General features: G+C 45.6%; 1 protein-coding gene and 1 pseudogene across 2 annotated transcripts; one reads left to right on the top strand and one right to left on the bottom strand.

The window, feature by feature from the left end:
• The first annotated feature begins 41 nt into the window (after positions 1-41).
• Positions 42-3219, top strand: LOC306901716 (serum amyloid A-5 protein-like; annotated as a pseudogene). Its single transcript has 4 exons — positions 42-124; positions 2398-2495; positions 2587-2723; positions 3081-3219. The product of its transcript is annotated as a serum amyloid A-5 protein-like (transcript).
• A 6099-nt stretch (positions 3220-9318) lies between these two features.
• Positions 9319-13620, bottom strand: rplp2b (ribosomal protein, large P2 b). Its single transcript, XM_079451160.1, has 5 exons — positions 13553-13620; positions 13055-13178; positions 12925-12973; positions 10365-10454; positions 9319-9438 (listed from the first exon to the last, which is right to left on the bottom strand). Exons 2-5 carry the CDS (start codon positions 13175-13177, stop codon positions 9362-9364), a joined length of 339 nt encoding a protein of 112 aa, XP_079307286.1. The 5' UTR covers position 13178; positions 13553-13620; the 3' UTR covers positions 9319-9361.
• Positions 13621-13779: the final 159 nt, after the last annotated feature.

Here is a 13779-nt window from a genome sequence, read left to right as displayed (position 1 = left end):
ACTCGATCTTTACTCGATGATCTTTACTGTAAAGTGTTACCATGCCTTCAAAATCTGAGACACACATTGGTGAGGACACCTTCCAAACAAACTATCGTGTAGTATCTGAAGCGTACGTGAGGATGTAAGTTATTTTCTGTTAGTTGTTAAACCAGAAAAACCAATTCACAGGTACAAGTATGTAAAGCTGTCAGGAAAGGGAATGAAATACTTGTTTGTGGTGTTCTGTGTTATTCATTATTTTTCTTCAAGTAGTCATTATTGGCTAACAACCGGTTTGGCATTCTGAACACTATTTCCATTCTCCACAAAAATAGGAACATCGCTTAAAACATTCGCGAATAAGCATCGTTTCCATCCAATTATAGTCAACAATCACTTCCTAAACTGCAACTGCAACTTTCTGATGCGAAACTTCATAATCCGAATAAAATCATAGTGCCTGCAGTAGATGGCGATAATGAACCACTTCAGTTAAAAAGTAATAATCAGTAATAAGAAGACGGTACACTGCTACTTTCATAAAACAATTAACTACTGGAAAAGCTACAGTGTTTTAAAAGTATTTGAGCTACCGTCAAACTACTGAAAATGTAGTTCAGTTAGAAGCGTCACTACTTGTAGTAGCCACTCCCCAACACTGCCTATAGTTAGATTGAGATTCTTCATTTAGACTATGTGCCGCCTAATGAAGGTATGGACAACAAAGCTAAACCAGAATTGAAGAAATTAAAGTAATGTTTTGGTCACTTTACTAAATACAAAACCCATATTTATGCGAGGTCATATGATTACATTAATCACATGATAGCATCTACATGTTCAAGGCATAGATCTCACCTAAAAGTCTAACCCCCCACAAAAAACAAGAGACACCATGGCCCTAGGACACAGGGGCCCAGTTACGTGGGCCTAAATCCCATCCCGACGAGAGGTGGAGGTTATTGAGTGGTGGACACGTCGCAAAGCACTTTCGGTCATTTTCCCCTTGGCAACTGAAGGAGTCAACAAGAATTCCCATCTTTGAAGGAACCACGGTAACAGGATATGTTTTCCATGCTGCAAAAAAATGCATTATTGCATCAAGTGAGCATATGGTTATGCATAAAGTACCTCAGTAATTACACTTGATTACTATACTTAAGTGTAGTAATGTTTCCGTAAACAGATTAAGTGTGACGTCGGCCCATTGTGAAGAAAGGAAGGAGTGATATTTGAGCACACTTGAGGGTCGATAAACAAATGACTTGCGGTATATACGGCTCAGACATTTCTGGTAAATGCTTTCAGTTGTATTCGTGAGGTGTATTTATTGTGGCAAATTATTTATATGATTTAGGGTAATACATCTTGTTTCTGATTTACGACTGATTTTCAACCTTTATAAAAACAGCAGTAAAAAAGAAAACACACTCACACACAAATTGTTCATTTTAGTTATAATATGTCTAATTTGTGTAGTAACTACACTTCTTTTAACTGTTTTTTTTAGTAGCACTCATTTACATTAAGTCATTTAGCAACTTAAGAACGAGGTAAACAACTGGTCTCATATAGCCTATCACTGTATACAAAGTTAAGTTTTTTTTTCTTTTAAGGACAGAAAGAGATTGAAGTCAGTAGTGATTGGTCAGATGCTGACGGACGAGATGTGTTTTCAGCTGATTCTTAAAGATGGCCACAAAATCCATCCAAGAACCATTGAGTCAAATGTTTTCAAAATAACTGTTTCTTACCTTTTTATAGTCTGTAGAATCTTCATCCAACAAAGAACCTGTTTTGCAACAGAAAGGTTCAGTGGATCTTAAAGGTTCCTTATAAAACCAAACAGCCTGACACAGACTTTTTTATCTTTAAGAGTGTGCTACAGTGAACAAACATGAGCATGGCAATGATTGAGAAACCTTCGGTGAGAAAAACCTCACATTCTTATGCATGGATCAATAAAAAATCATCTAACAGTGCTTAGACCTACTACAAAAGTCAGAAATGTATTAGAAATTGATAAAAAAATGAATTGCACCATATAATGTGGTATATGTAGTTTTATTCTTTCAACAAAAGTTGAAAATGGAAATGAAATAAAGTACTTGGCATGAATTAGTTGGAAATCACTGCCCTGTCTTCTCAGAAGTAGCTGCACAACACAGGAATAACCCGATTAATGTTCCAAATGCCAACAAAGACATCTGGGAAAATCCATGACTGCCCCAATCCAAGGTGTATAAAATGTCTCGCAGAGACAGCAAAACCTGCATCCAACCTGCATTTGTGACTTGACATCTCATCATAAAAGGAGGTAAGACACTGCGTTATTTTACTCTATCTACATGGGTTTTAATATTTAACATGTTATGCTGAGGTACATTAGATATGTGATTATTTGTGTGTATTCAGATTTGCAGACACGAAGCTCGTTCTCGCTGTCCTGGTGTTGGTTATGGTGGTGGGAGCTCAGACACAGTGGTACAACTTCCCGAGAGAAGCCATTGGAGGTCAACCAATGGCGAAAATGCACTTGTATCAGAGATAGCCTATGTCCTAATCGATGGTATATGAACCGCCGTCTGTCACTCTATTCTGTAGGTGCCAGAGACATGTGGCGTGCTTAGTGATATGAGGAAGGCCAATTATAAAAACTCAGACAAGTATTTTCATGCCCGTGGGAACTATGACGCTGCACAGAGAGGACAAGGTGGAACATGGGCTGCCAAAGTCCTCAGATAGGCTACATCACAGTTTTAAATAACATTATTTGGGTTCATATCAGATGCTGATGTCACTAACATACTGACATTAAATACCGTAGTAAATATTTGTATTTATATTACGTTTATTAAGTGTAGCTTCCTGTACTGCAAGTTAACTGCAGTAGCCTTTTTTTCAAGTGGGTAAGGTCATTTCAATTGCAAATATCAACAAATACTCGAGAGAGCGCATCGTTCTCATAAAATGTTGATGTCATACACCAACTGGTGAGCGTAGCGCATACATAAAGCCTCCGCATAGCTAAAAAAACTCTAGTGTTACCTATTTAATGCTTATATTAGAGATGAAGTGTATTTGTGGTACGTGTGCAGTGATGGAAGAGAGTGGGTTCAAGGTATGACCGGTCATGGGCATTAAGATTCTGAAGCCGACCAGAGAGCAAATCACCATGGGCGTAACGGCGGCGACCCCGACTTCTACAGACCCACAGGACTCGACCCAAAATATTGAAGTGAAGACGACTATCATCCCAGACAAGTCTCACTTGTGTCCAACATATTTCAGTAGTTCCCTTTCGAGAGCGGTCACTTCGACATTGCGGAGACCGCATATGAAACTCCTCCTCTTTTTCACTTTTCCTGAAGTCCTATAGGATAACGCCAGTAAAAAACTGGCCAATTGTCGCAAGACATGCACAGTATGCAAATACTGACGAGTCTAGACAGTATAATTACAGTGCATGTGACGACAATCCTCAGAATCTTCTTTTTCACGCTGCCATCGTTGAAGACGCAACTAGAACTTCTTTCACCGCATCCGATGGCTTCATTCTGTCGTCTTTGCGCGGGCACCATTGGCCCGCAGGATACTCACGAGCACTGCATTGCCTGCCTGGGCCTCGCTCACGCGGAGGATGCATTCTGCGAGTCTGATTGCGCGCACTGTGCGGACCTGCCGGCGCGTGTCTTGAGGACTCCTAGGAACATCGCTCGTGGACTCATAGGGTCGAGGCTCACCGCCGCCAACGAGCCGCTGGTGAGTCCACCCACCCCGCGAGGTGGCGGCGACGACCCGGCTCCGGGCCCCCGTCCTCTGCCGTCACCTCATTCCCCAGTCCTCGATGTGGACTTTCGTCCCCAACCTTCCATCGCGGACGCCGTTCTTTCGGCGGCGAGGAGGATGATGACTCCATGTCCGTCTCGGACGAGGACTGGGCAGGATCGGAGCGGGATCGTTCCGATCCAGAGAGCCCCCCGGACCTCCACGAGGAGTTCGTAAGGGTTCTCGAGAAGGCCGTAAGCGAGCTCGACATTGCCTGGGATCCACCTGAAGAGCCGGCAAAAGTAAGCTCGACTCCTGGTACTTTAAGGCGAGCCGCCGCCGGACCACGTCAAAGAGGAGAGCGCCGTTTTTCCCAGACGTTCACGAGCACGTGGTGAAATCCTGGTCTGCGCCTCGGTCGGCGCGCGTTCACGCTGCTACGCCGGCCATGTTCGCCCACGTGGTCGGGGCTGAAGCCCACGGTTACGTGCGCATGCCACCCGTCGAGGAGACCCTCGCTGCTCATCTGTGCCCTTCCACCACCTCGTTGGGCTCGGACCCAGGCCTGCCCTCGAAACCGTGCAGGTTTACCGCCCATCTTGCCGGTAAAGCCTACGCGGCCGCAGGCGAGGCCGCCTGCGCTTTGCACTCTATGGCGGTGCTGCAGGTGTTCCAGGCTAAGAACCTTCCGTCGTTGGATAGCAGCAGACTGGAGGCGGACGCCACGAAGGATCTGAGGGCGGCGACCGACTTCGCTCTGATGGCTACAAAGCGCACCGCACAAGCTATCGGCAGGTCTATGGGGTTCATGGTCGTCCTCAACCGTCATCTGTGGCTTACGTTGGTGGATCTACAGGACGCTGATCGCAATTCCCTTCTGAACGCACCGATCACTCCCTCCGGCCTCTTTGGTGACGTCGTGGAGTCGGTAATAGAGCGTTTTGATGAGGCGCAAAAGCGCGCCAAGGCCATGAGTCACGTGCTGCCTCGAGAGGTCCGCGCTACAACGGCGGAGCGATTTCGGCTGCCAAGCCGCCGTCCTGACGGACCTGGGAAGAGGAGGAGAGAATCCGTGAGCGTGCCGGCGGCCCCCAAACGCCGCTGTTTGCAACAGTTTTCCCCCGCGATTGCGGGCGATTATTGCAATGTTGTTTGTGTGAATGCAATAAAAACACATACCTGTTCTCAAGAGGACCTCTTTCCCCCTCACCCACACAATACTGCGTCCCTTGCCCTGCCACGGTGCAGCGCGAAGCCGCAGTTAGTCACAACTATAACCAGCCTTCCCTCGTCCACGGACGCTCCCGTGGGCGAGAGACCGCTGGATTCTCACGCGCGAGCTATTTTCCCGCCAGTGCATTTAGCCTCGCTGGGCCAGCGTGCTCCCCTAAACGGTCCGCTGACGGTAACCCCCGATCAGATACGGCCATTATGTCTGTTTCTGGACGCGTGGAAAGCCATTCCAGGCATCTCTCTTTGGCTACTAAACGTGATAGAACACGGGTACGCCCTGCAGTTCAGGCGCAGACCTCCCCGCTTCAGCGGTGTGGTCCCGTCGCTTACGTCAGCGCAAAACGCGCCTGTGTTGAGGCAGGAAATCTGCAGCCTGCTCGCGAAAGGAGCGATCGAGCGTGTCCCTCTGTACGAGCGGGAAAGCGGGTTTTACAGCCGGTATTTTGTAGTGCCCAAGAGAGATGGTGGTCTGCGTCCGATTCTGGACTTGAGACCCGTCAACCGAGCGCTTCACAAGCGAGCGTTCAGAATGACAACTCTAAAACAGATCATGGCACAAGTGCGCCCCGGGGACTGGTTTGTATCCGTAGATCTGAAGGATGCGTACTTTCATGTTCAGATAGCCAAGCGCCACCGAAGGTTCCTGCGATTCGCATTCGAGGATTCAGCGTACCAATTTGCTGTCCTCCCATTCGGGCTGGCATTAGCTCCGCGCACATTCTCGAAGTGCGTGGAAGCGGCGCTTTCCCCTCTCAGAGCGAGCGGAATGCGCATTCTCAATTATCTGGACGATTGGCTGATTTTAGCCCACTCTCGGAAGGCGCTAGTCGGTCACACGCAGATGCTGCTTTGTCACTTGACATCCCTGGGGCTGCGCGTGAACATGCAGAAGAGCAAACTCACGCCGAGTCAGTCTATAACGTATCTGGGGGTGTGTTTCGACTCAGTGGAGATGCGCGCTCGTCTCTCCCCAGAGCGGACGGAGTCCATCTCTTCAGCTCTACATTTACTCAGGCCGGGCCGGTCTGTTCCCCTGAGGGAGTTCCAGAGGCTTTTGGGTCTCATGGCGTCAGCGTCGGCGGTCTGCCACCTAGGTCTTCTGCACATGCGACCACTACAGTTCTGGCTGAAGGCTCGGGTTCCATGGAGAGCATGGTCCTCGGGTCGGGCGCGAGTCCCGGTTACACTCAGCTGCCTCGGCGCCCTGAGTCCGTGGCGCGACCCGAGCATGTTCTGTCGGGGAGTTCCCCTGGGGCTGGTGACGAGACGCACAGTCGTAACGACAGATGCGTCGTCCTCGGGATGGGGCGCGGTGTGCGAGGGCATGCCGGCATCCGGCCTTTGGTCACAGTCTCTGAGGAAATGGCACATAAATCGCTTGGAGCTAAAGGCGGTGTCTCTAGCTCTTCATACTTTCCAGTCGAGGCTGGAGCAGAAACATGTTCTGATTCGCACCGACAACATGTCTGTGGTTTCGTACATAAATCGCCAGGGAGGGCTCCGTTCCGGAGCTCTTTTCAAACAGGCGGCGGGTCTCCTACTGTGGGCAGATCGGCATATACTCTCTATCAGAGCAGCGCATATCCCCGGTCATCTGAACCGTGGAGCGGACATGCTTTCGAGGGAGGGTCTTCCGCACGGGGAATGGAGGCTTCATCCCGACATAGTCCTGTTAATTTGGGAACGCTTCGGGAAGGCGGAAGTGGATCTATTCGCGACAAGTGAGAACGCACACTGCCCGTTGTATTTCTCGCTGATCCACTCCCCCATGGGGAGCGACGCGCTGACGGTGCGTTGGCCGGTCGTTCGGCTTTACGCGTTTCCTCCGGTGAAGATTTTACCACTAGTGCTGTGCAAAATCAGAGAGGAGTCGACGTCGGTGATTCTTGTCGCTCCGTTTTGGCCGAATCAACCATGGTTTCCGGACCTGAGGGAGTTGTTGACGGCACCGCCGTGGCGGATTCCCCTCAGGAGAGACCTGTTGTCCCAAGTGAACGGCACGATATGGCACCCCAGCCCAGAGTTGTGGAACCTCCATGCCTGGCCGCTTCGGGGATTCTAACTGCACTCCCTCAGCGTGTGCTGGATACTATTTCGGAGTCTCGCGCGCCGTCTACCAGACGTTTATACGCTCTAAAATGGGGGGTGTTTGCTAAATGGTGCAGCAGCAACAATATCGACCCGGCGTCTTGCCCCGTGTCTGATGTTTTATCTTTCCTGCAGCACAGGCTGGACAACGGCGGCCTCCCGTCAACGCTGAAGATTTACGTAGCGGCTATCGCCTCGTTTCGTTCCCCGGTTGATGGGCAATCGATTGGTAGGCACATGCTGGTGGTCAGATTCCTCAGAGGAGCGAGGAGACTTTTCCCCCCGCGAACCCCTTCGGTACCGCCTTGGGACTTAACACTGGTGTTGAAGGCTCTCTCTTCTCCCCCTTTCGAGCCTTGGACGCGGCTTCTTTAAGAGAGCTCACTCTAAAAACCGTTCTCCTTCTCGCCCTTGCTTCGGCTAAGCGCATAAGGGATTTACAAGCGCTCTCAGTCGGCGATGATTTCATTCATTTTGGACCCGGCGACTGCAGCGTCACTCTCTCCGGCCAAAATCAGGTTATGTGCCAAAGTCCATGTCTACCCCTTTTTAGAGCACAGGTCTTTTCTTTGCCCGCCTTGTCTTCCGAGTCGTCAGACTCGCAGGATGCTAACGCTCAGAGAGCGGTCTGCCCGGTAAGGCTTGCGGGCTTACATAGATCGCACGGCCGGGTTTCGGCAGTCGGAGCAGCTCTTTATTTGTTTTGGTGGGGGTACTAAAGGCCGGGCTGTCTCAAAACAGAGGCTCTCTCACTGGGTAGTGGACGCTATTACCTTGGCGTCGGAAGCCAGGGTCAGAACTGCCCCTTCGGTATCAGAGCTCATTCGACTAGGGCTATCGCCTCTTCGTGGGCCTGGTCTAAGGGCACATCTATTCAGGACATTATGCTGTGCAGCTGGCTGGTCTTCTCAGAATACTTTCGTCAGGTTCTACAGATTGGATGTGTCCTCGTTGGCTTCTCAAGTCCTCTCGGTGAGTGCTGATTAAGCTTTATCTTCTACCTTGTAATGTATTGTGCTACACAGTTGTTGCCGCATTGCTGTTTACACTGTGCTTGGTGTACTTATGTTCGTTATTATATCGCCCGGGTTTCCGTGCTGGTTCTTCTGCTGTGGTGTCTGCCCTGTTCAGCGCAGCCCGCTGCATTCGTTGGGTTTGGATATGCAAATGTGACAAAGACCAATCTAGCAGTTCATTGGCGTGCTCAGTGATCTAGCAGTTCATAGGCCGGTTTCAGCCAATCAGCGGTTAACGCTTGGGGCGACCTCGCGTATGGTTGGTTTGTCTGCTCCGCATACTGTGTACGTGTTATCCCAGTTATCGGGCTGTTTTTGCTAGCTCTCACGGCGGGATTGTACTACCGTTCCATATGCGGTCTCCGCAATGTCGAAGTGACCGCTCTCGAAAGGGAACGTCTCCGGTTACTTTCGTAACCTCGGTTCCCTGAGAAGCGGGAACGAGACATTGCGTAGATCGCCGTGTTCGCCGCTTATCACCGGTCGGGCGTTCTATCGTAGATTCTGAGGATTGTCGTCACATGCACTGTAATTATACTGTCTAGACTCGTCAGTATTTGCATACTGTGCATGTCTTGCGACAATTGGCCAGTTTTTTACTGGCGTTATCCTATAGGACTTCAGGAAAAGTGAAAAAGAGGAGGAGTTTCATATGCGGTCTCCGCAATGTCTCGTTCCCGCTTCTCAGGGAACCGAGGTTACGAAAGTAACCGGAGACGATTGCTTGCACTGCATTTAATAAAATAAGCAAATCAGAAATAATCATTCAGTTGTATTGCATTATTCCGTTGGAGAAGTAGAGGTTAAAACTGAAAGGTTTAGAAACTTCACCGATGCTCATGTGCCTAGTTAGGACCTACTCGCATAACACTTTCTACTCTTGATTCATAATTACAATACATTAATTTTCTTTGCCAAATAACGCTAGAATTTTAAGTTTGTCATACAATAAACAGTTTTAACCAACACGTTCTGAGCATTATTCATTATGTCTTTCTCTCACAATGTATTTCCTTAACCATCACAAAATCTAAGAGGTTCATATTTTATAGACTGTGTTGGTATAATTCACTAATGGATGCCATGTATCTCTTACGTGTTGACATGATCTTCTGAACACCATATGAACAAATCTGAGCCAAACTCACTCAGCAAGACCTCCAGCCAACACTAAATCCATTTGCCTTGACAACACACTTGAAAACAAACTGACATTAAAACACTAGGCAGCTAGCTTTTTGTAATAAACTTTATTTTGGTCCCGAGGAGACAGATCAGTCAAAGAGTCCGAATCCCATGTCATCTTCGGATTCCTCAGACTCGTCTTTCTTCTCTTCTTTCTTCTCCTCCGCTGTAGAGGGAAAAGACAAAGATGATCAACAACTCAGACATGAACAGGCTACATATCTAAAATATAGGTTCTCAAACTGTGGGCCCCAAGATGGATCCAGAAATGTTTGAATTTTCGTGCAATCAAACATCAGAAAAATATGATCACCAACTAAAAGAATTGATATTCCGGCATCGTTTAATTAAACATGGCAACTATTGAAACCAAAACATGTTTATATCTTTATTTGCAGGGGCCACAAAGCGATACACCCTACACAAAGAGGGGCTTACAAAGAAAACATTTTAGAATCACTAATCTAACAACATTGTGGTCTTTTTACATGCATTCTTTACTTATTTAGTTTTAAAGTGTATAAACTAAATGTTTTTGAAAAACCAAAAGATTAGACCAAACTGCTCAATCCAAGATTAGACCTGCTCAAGATCCCAGTACAGTCTCTTTAACTCCTGATAAATTCAAAGAACGCCATAGTAGTTGCAGAATGATATAGAGCGATTAATAAGCCTGTGTAATATTAACCAATAAAACAGGCGTTAAAGAGAATATTGCCTCAGATTTGCAGTTAAAGTGGCGTTTCCCGGATAAGAATTTGATAAATCTAAGGCCTATTCCTGGCTTTAAGTAGTTTAACAAGCAAACCTTACAAAAAACATTACTACTGTGCATTCGGAAACAATGGCACTGAAGTGCAAGCCGTTTTCAGTTTATACACCTTAACATTTATTTGAGTCTACAACTAGTTTTAGGCCTGTACAGGAGGAAACCACCACTACGTGTTTAGGAGAATCCAGACTTAAGTATTGTGTAAAACACACAAGATACAGTTGAGAATCTCAACCGTCAATCAACTGCATCCACAAGAGGATCAGAATTGACAGAAAAGCTTTTCAGCAAAAGAGACACATGAGAGAGAGAGAGGTCACCTGCAGGGGCGGCGGCAGCAGCAGCTGGTGCAGCAGAGCTGGAAACTGCAACAGCTCCACCTGATGGCACACTGGCCAGTTTACTGAAGCCTGTTACACAGGGACAAAAACAAACACGGAGACAGCTTCAGTGTGAAATTCTGATATCATTTGTACATACACAAGGTATTTGCCACACTATCAGAGGAAATGGACAACAAAAACAGTGCCTTGTGGCCAGGAAAACTCACATTTCGATCAAGTTAAAATTGGCATGCAAAATGTTTAAGTTTATTCAAATTGAGCTTACATTAGCTAGCTTGGTGAAAACATTAGCCAAATGTGGATATTTGATACATTTGTGTCTAGGGCTGCAACTAACGATTATTTTTATTGTCAACTAATCCAACGATTGCTTTACTGATTAATCAAATGCTAGTTGTTGGATTACCATATGAATTATTTGGTAAACTATCCAGTAAAATAATAAGTACAGCTTCTAACGTTAGTATTTTAAACTTTAAAAGTTGCATTAAATCATTTTCTAAAAACATACTTCCATTTAATTCAGTTTATTCAAACATAAATACTGCCTAAAAGTGCAAAAAATACCTGAAAGGCAACATAGTTTAAAGAAGTTACCTCAAATATATATAATACCTAATACACTGCAAAATATCGAGAGGCAACATGTAGTTTCGAGTAAAATCAAACAAATACCCCCCAACAAGAACAGTGCACGAAAATATTGGGGCCAGTGTCACAAATTTCTAGTTACATTTCAAAAAGGGTACTGCATGACAATAATAGTATTTTAGAAAGGGTAACGTATTTCTGTATTTTATTATGAAATGTATCAAATGAGAAAGTCATGTCAAAATGTATACAATGAAGATCTAACGAGGAAACGTGTTGTTTACTATCCGTTATCAAAAACTGTGGATGTAGTATTTACATCTGACTAATGTTGAAGTTCAAGATCAGTTTCTTTCAGTACACAATGTACATTATATCAGTATGTATATTGTGGGTGATTTGAAACTAATATCATGCTGCTCCGTGTTAAACTGGGATGCTATGGAAAAAAGACTATTCACTGAATCATGCATGAATGCAAATATTCTAGGCACTCAAACTGACATCACAGAAAGGCAATGTCTGCTTCTGAATGCAGACTTTAATCGAGCAACATACAAAGCGCTTCAATAAACCCAAAACGTGTCTTTGTGTAGAAGCGAGTGAGTTTTACAGAGAGGCTTTCACACAACCAAAAACATGTCCAATAAACACGATCATAAACGGACTTGAATGTTTATGTATGGTTCTTTTTATTATTACGTATTATGTGCAGTCTGCTTTGTACTTTAAAAAACCTCACATTTCATATTTTCGATAAAACACAGTGAAGATACTGTAAGCTTGTTTTGGATAAAGCCTTATTATAAGTTGTTCTGAAATGGTGATGCTAGAACAATAATTTATAATATAGTATTGAAAATGCCGTAATAGTCAGTGCCATTTGCTATGCATTCATTATGTCTATCTAGTTTCTAAAATCAATTGTTGTGCAATGTTGTCCTGGATGTGTGAACAAAAATATATAAAACATTATTTCTAATGTGTCTCGACGGGTTTGTAGTGCAGCGTTACAAATTATACAAATACTTGCTCATTTTATCTTCAGTAAGATTCCGCTGTACACGATAGTAATTTATATTGAGTCTTCAAGTCTAAACATTTTCCTTTGAAATATAATGTATATTTATCTTGTATTTATCATAAGCTGGTTGGCCTCGAGTCTTTAATAAAGGGAAAACGGTGTGTACCCTACCTTGCGTCTTTCAGGCTCTGTGTTGTTCTGCATTTACCAAATATATAAAATAGGTTTTTAATTTGTATGAAAAACTGCCGTCTTAGCTAATAAAACTAGCTATTAATAAAAATATATGCATCACAATAAAGCCCAACAGCATAACTTAAGTCTAGTTATTTGGCACGTTTTCCTCTGCCGCTTCTTAATACAGAGCGCTGCATTTCTCCTCATTCATAGTGAAGAGAAGCGTGCGCACATAAACAAGATGCCGAAAAGTTTGGACATTCGAAAGGTTTCCTTCCATTTAAGCTCGTCAACAACGCCATCGGCAAAGTTGTACCACCACCTCCCGGGTCTGATCCATTCGTCACCGTGAATGTGTTAAGATTTTGCTGTAGGTCTCCGCTGGTGGTGTAGTAAATCTACACTTTGCTGGAGAAGCGTTAAACTATTGCTCAGCGCAAAAAACCCATGTAATCCACCGTTGATGTCTTTATTTCTTCTTCGTTGTGTTTGGATGTACACGCACATACCAGACCCCCACACCTAATACACAATGTATTTTTCTTATTCCTGAGTACTTCGCACGCCGTTGTTTTTAAAAACTTGCCCTTTGAACCCGTTTCAAAAAGTTTGCCTTACCAGTCCCCTAAAACGCCGTTTCTGTGTAAACGCACAGCCAAAAACGCATACATGGATTTGCGCTTTCACTTGAAAACGGTCTCGTGTAAACTATAAGAAAACCACTAGACTTGGACATCATCTTACCTTGGGCAATCACCTCTTCCACATTTTTGCCGTTGAGCTCCGAGACAACCTGCAGACAAACATGTAAATATTAAAGAAAACCGAAACAGGCCGCACGATTACAGTACACGGTCTTTATAAACAGACAAACCTTATCCATGCGGGAGTCATCGGACTCGATGCCGACGCTTTCCAGGATCTTCTTGATGTCGCCGGTGCTGGGGCTCTCTTTGCCTCCGAGGGCGGCGAGCAGGTAAGCGGCTACGTAACGCATCCTGGCACAAACAACACAAGGCTTATTTATACTAGAATACAACGTGACGAGACATCAAAACGACACGCAAAAGCTGAAAAAAAGGCTGATTAGTGTCACGACAATGACGGAGCGCGTCTGCTAACGTGTCTGAAGATGAACACGTGGGGGTTGTTTGTATATAACGTGGATATCGGGCTTGATCGAGTTAAGTTTGACACTTTTGAGCGTTTATCCCAAACCACACACACACGTGGTACGAGTGTAGTTCACAAATACGGCACCGGTGCCGCTAGCGCACTATAGTCGCTTTTCGGCGAGAGGTGAGTCTTTATAAATGTATTTTTCTGTGTTTGAAACGGCTACGTGTTCGTTAAATAACGTTTTTTCACTCACTTTGCAGAGAGGTAGAGTCTCGCGTGTTCGACTGCGGGCGGGCGCGGGCAGAAAGGAAGCGGAAACGCGGCGAGAACCGGAAAGACGACACGGACGACGACGTCACACGGGAGGAGCAAACCGATTGGTCGGGAAGCACGTCAATCACGAAGGCTAGGGGCGGCGCGTGGACGCGCTTGAATATAAATACGATTAAATGAACGGTGTATAGTTGTTTGTTTGTTTGT

The sequence above is a fragment of the Barbatula barbatula genome, assembly GCF_947034865.1.
Source record: "Barbatula barbatula genome assembly, chromosome: 1".
Lineage (NCBI taxonomy): Eukaryota > Metazoa > Chordata > Actinopteri > Cypriniformes > Nemacheilidae > Barbatula > Barbatula barbatula.
Note: the sequence above shows the minus strand (reverse complement) of the source record. Positions and strands in the feature narration are given on the sequence as shown.

Coding starts and splice junctions, on each gene's coding strand:
- rplp2b (XM_079451160.1), bottom strand. CDS start 13,177: ATGCGTTACGTAGCCGCTTACCTGCTCGCCGCCCTCGGAGGCAAAGAG. Junction 12,974..13,054: donor ATGACTCCCGCATGGATAAG/GTTTGTCTGTTT, acceptor GTTTGTCTGCAG/GTTGTCTCGGAGCTCAACGG. Junction 10,455..12,924: donor GGAAGAGGTGATTGCCCAAG/GTAAGATGATGT, acceptor CCTGTGTAACAG/GCTTCAGTAAACTGGCCAGT.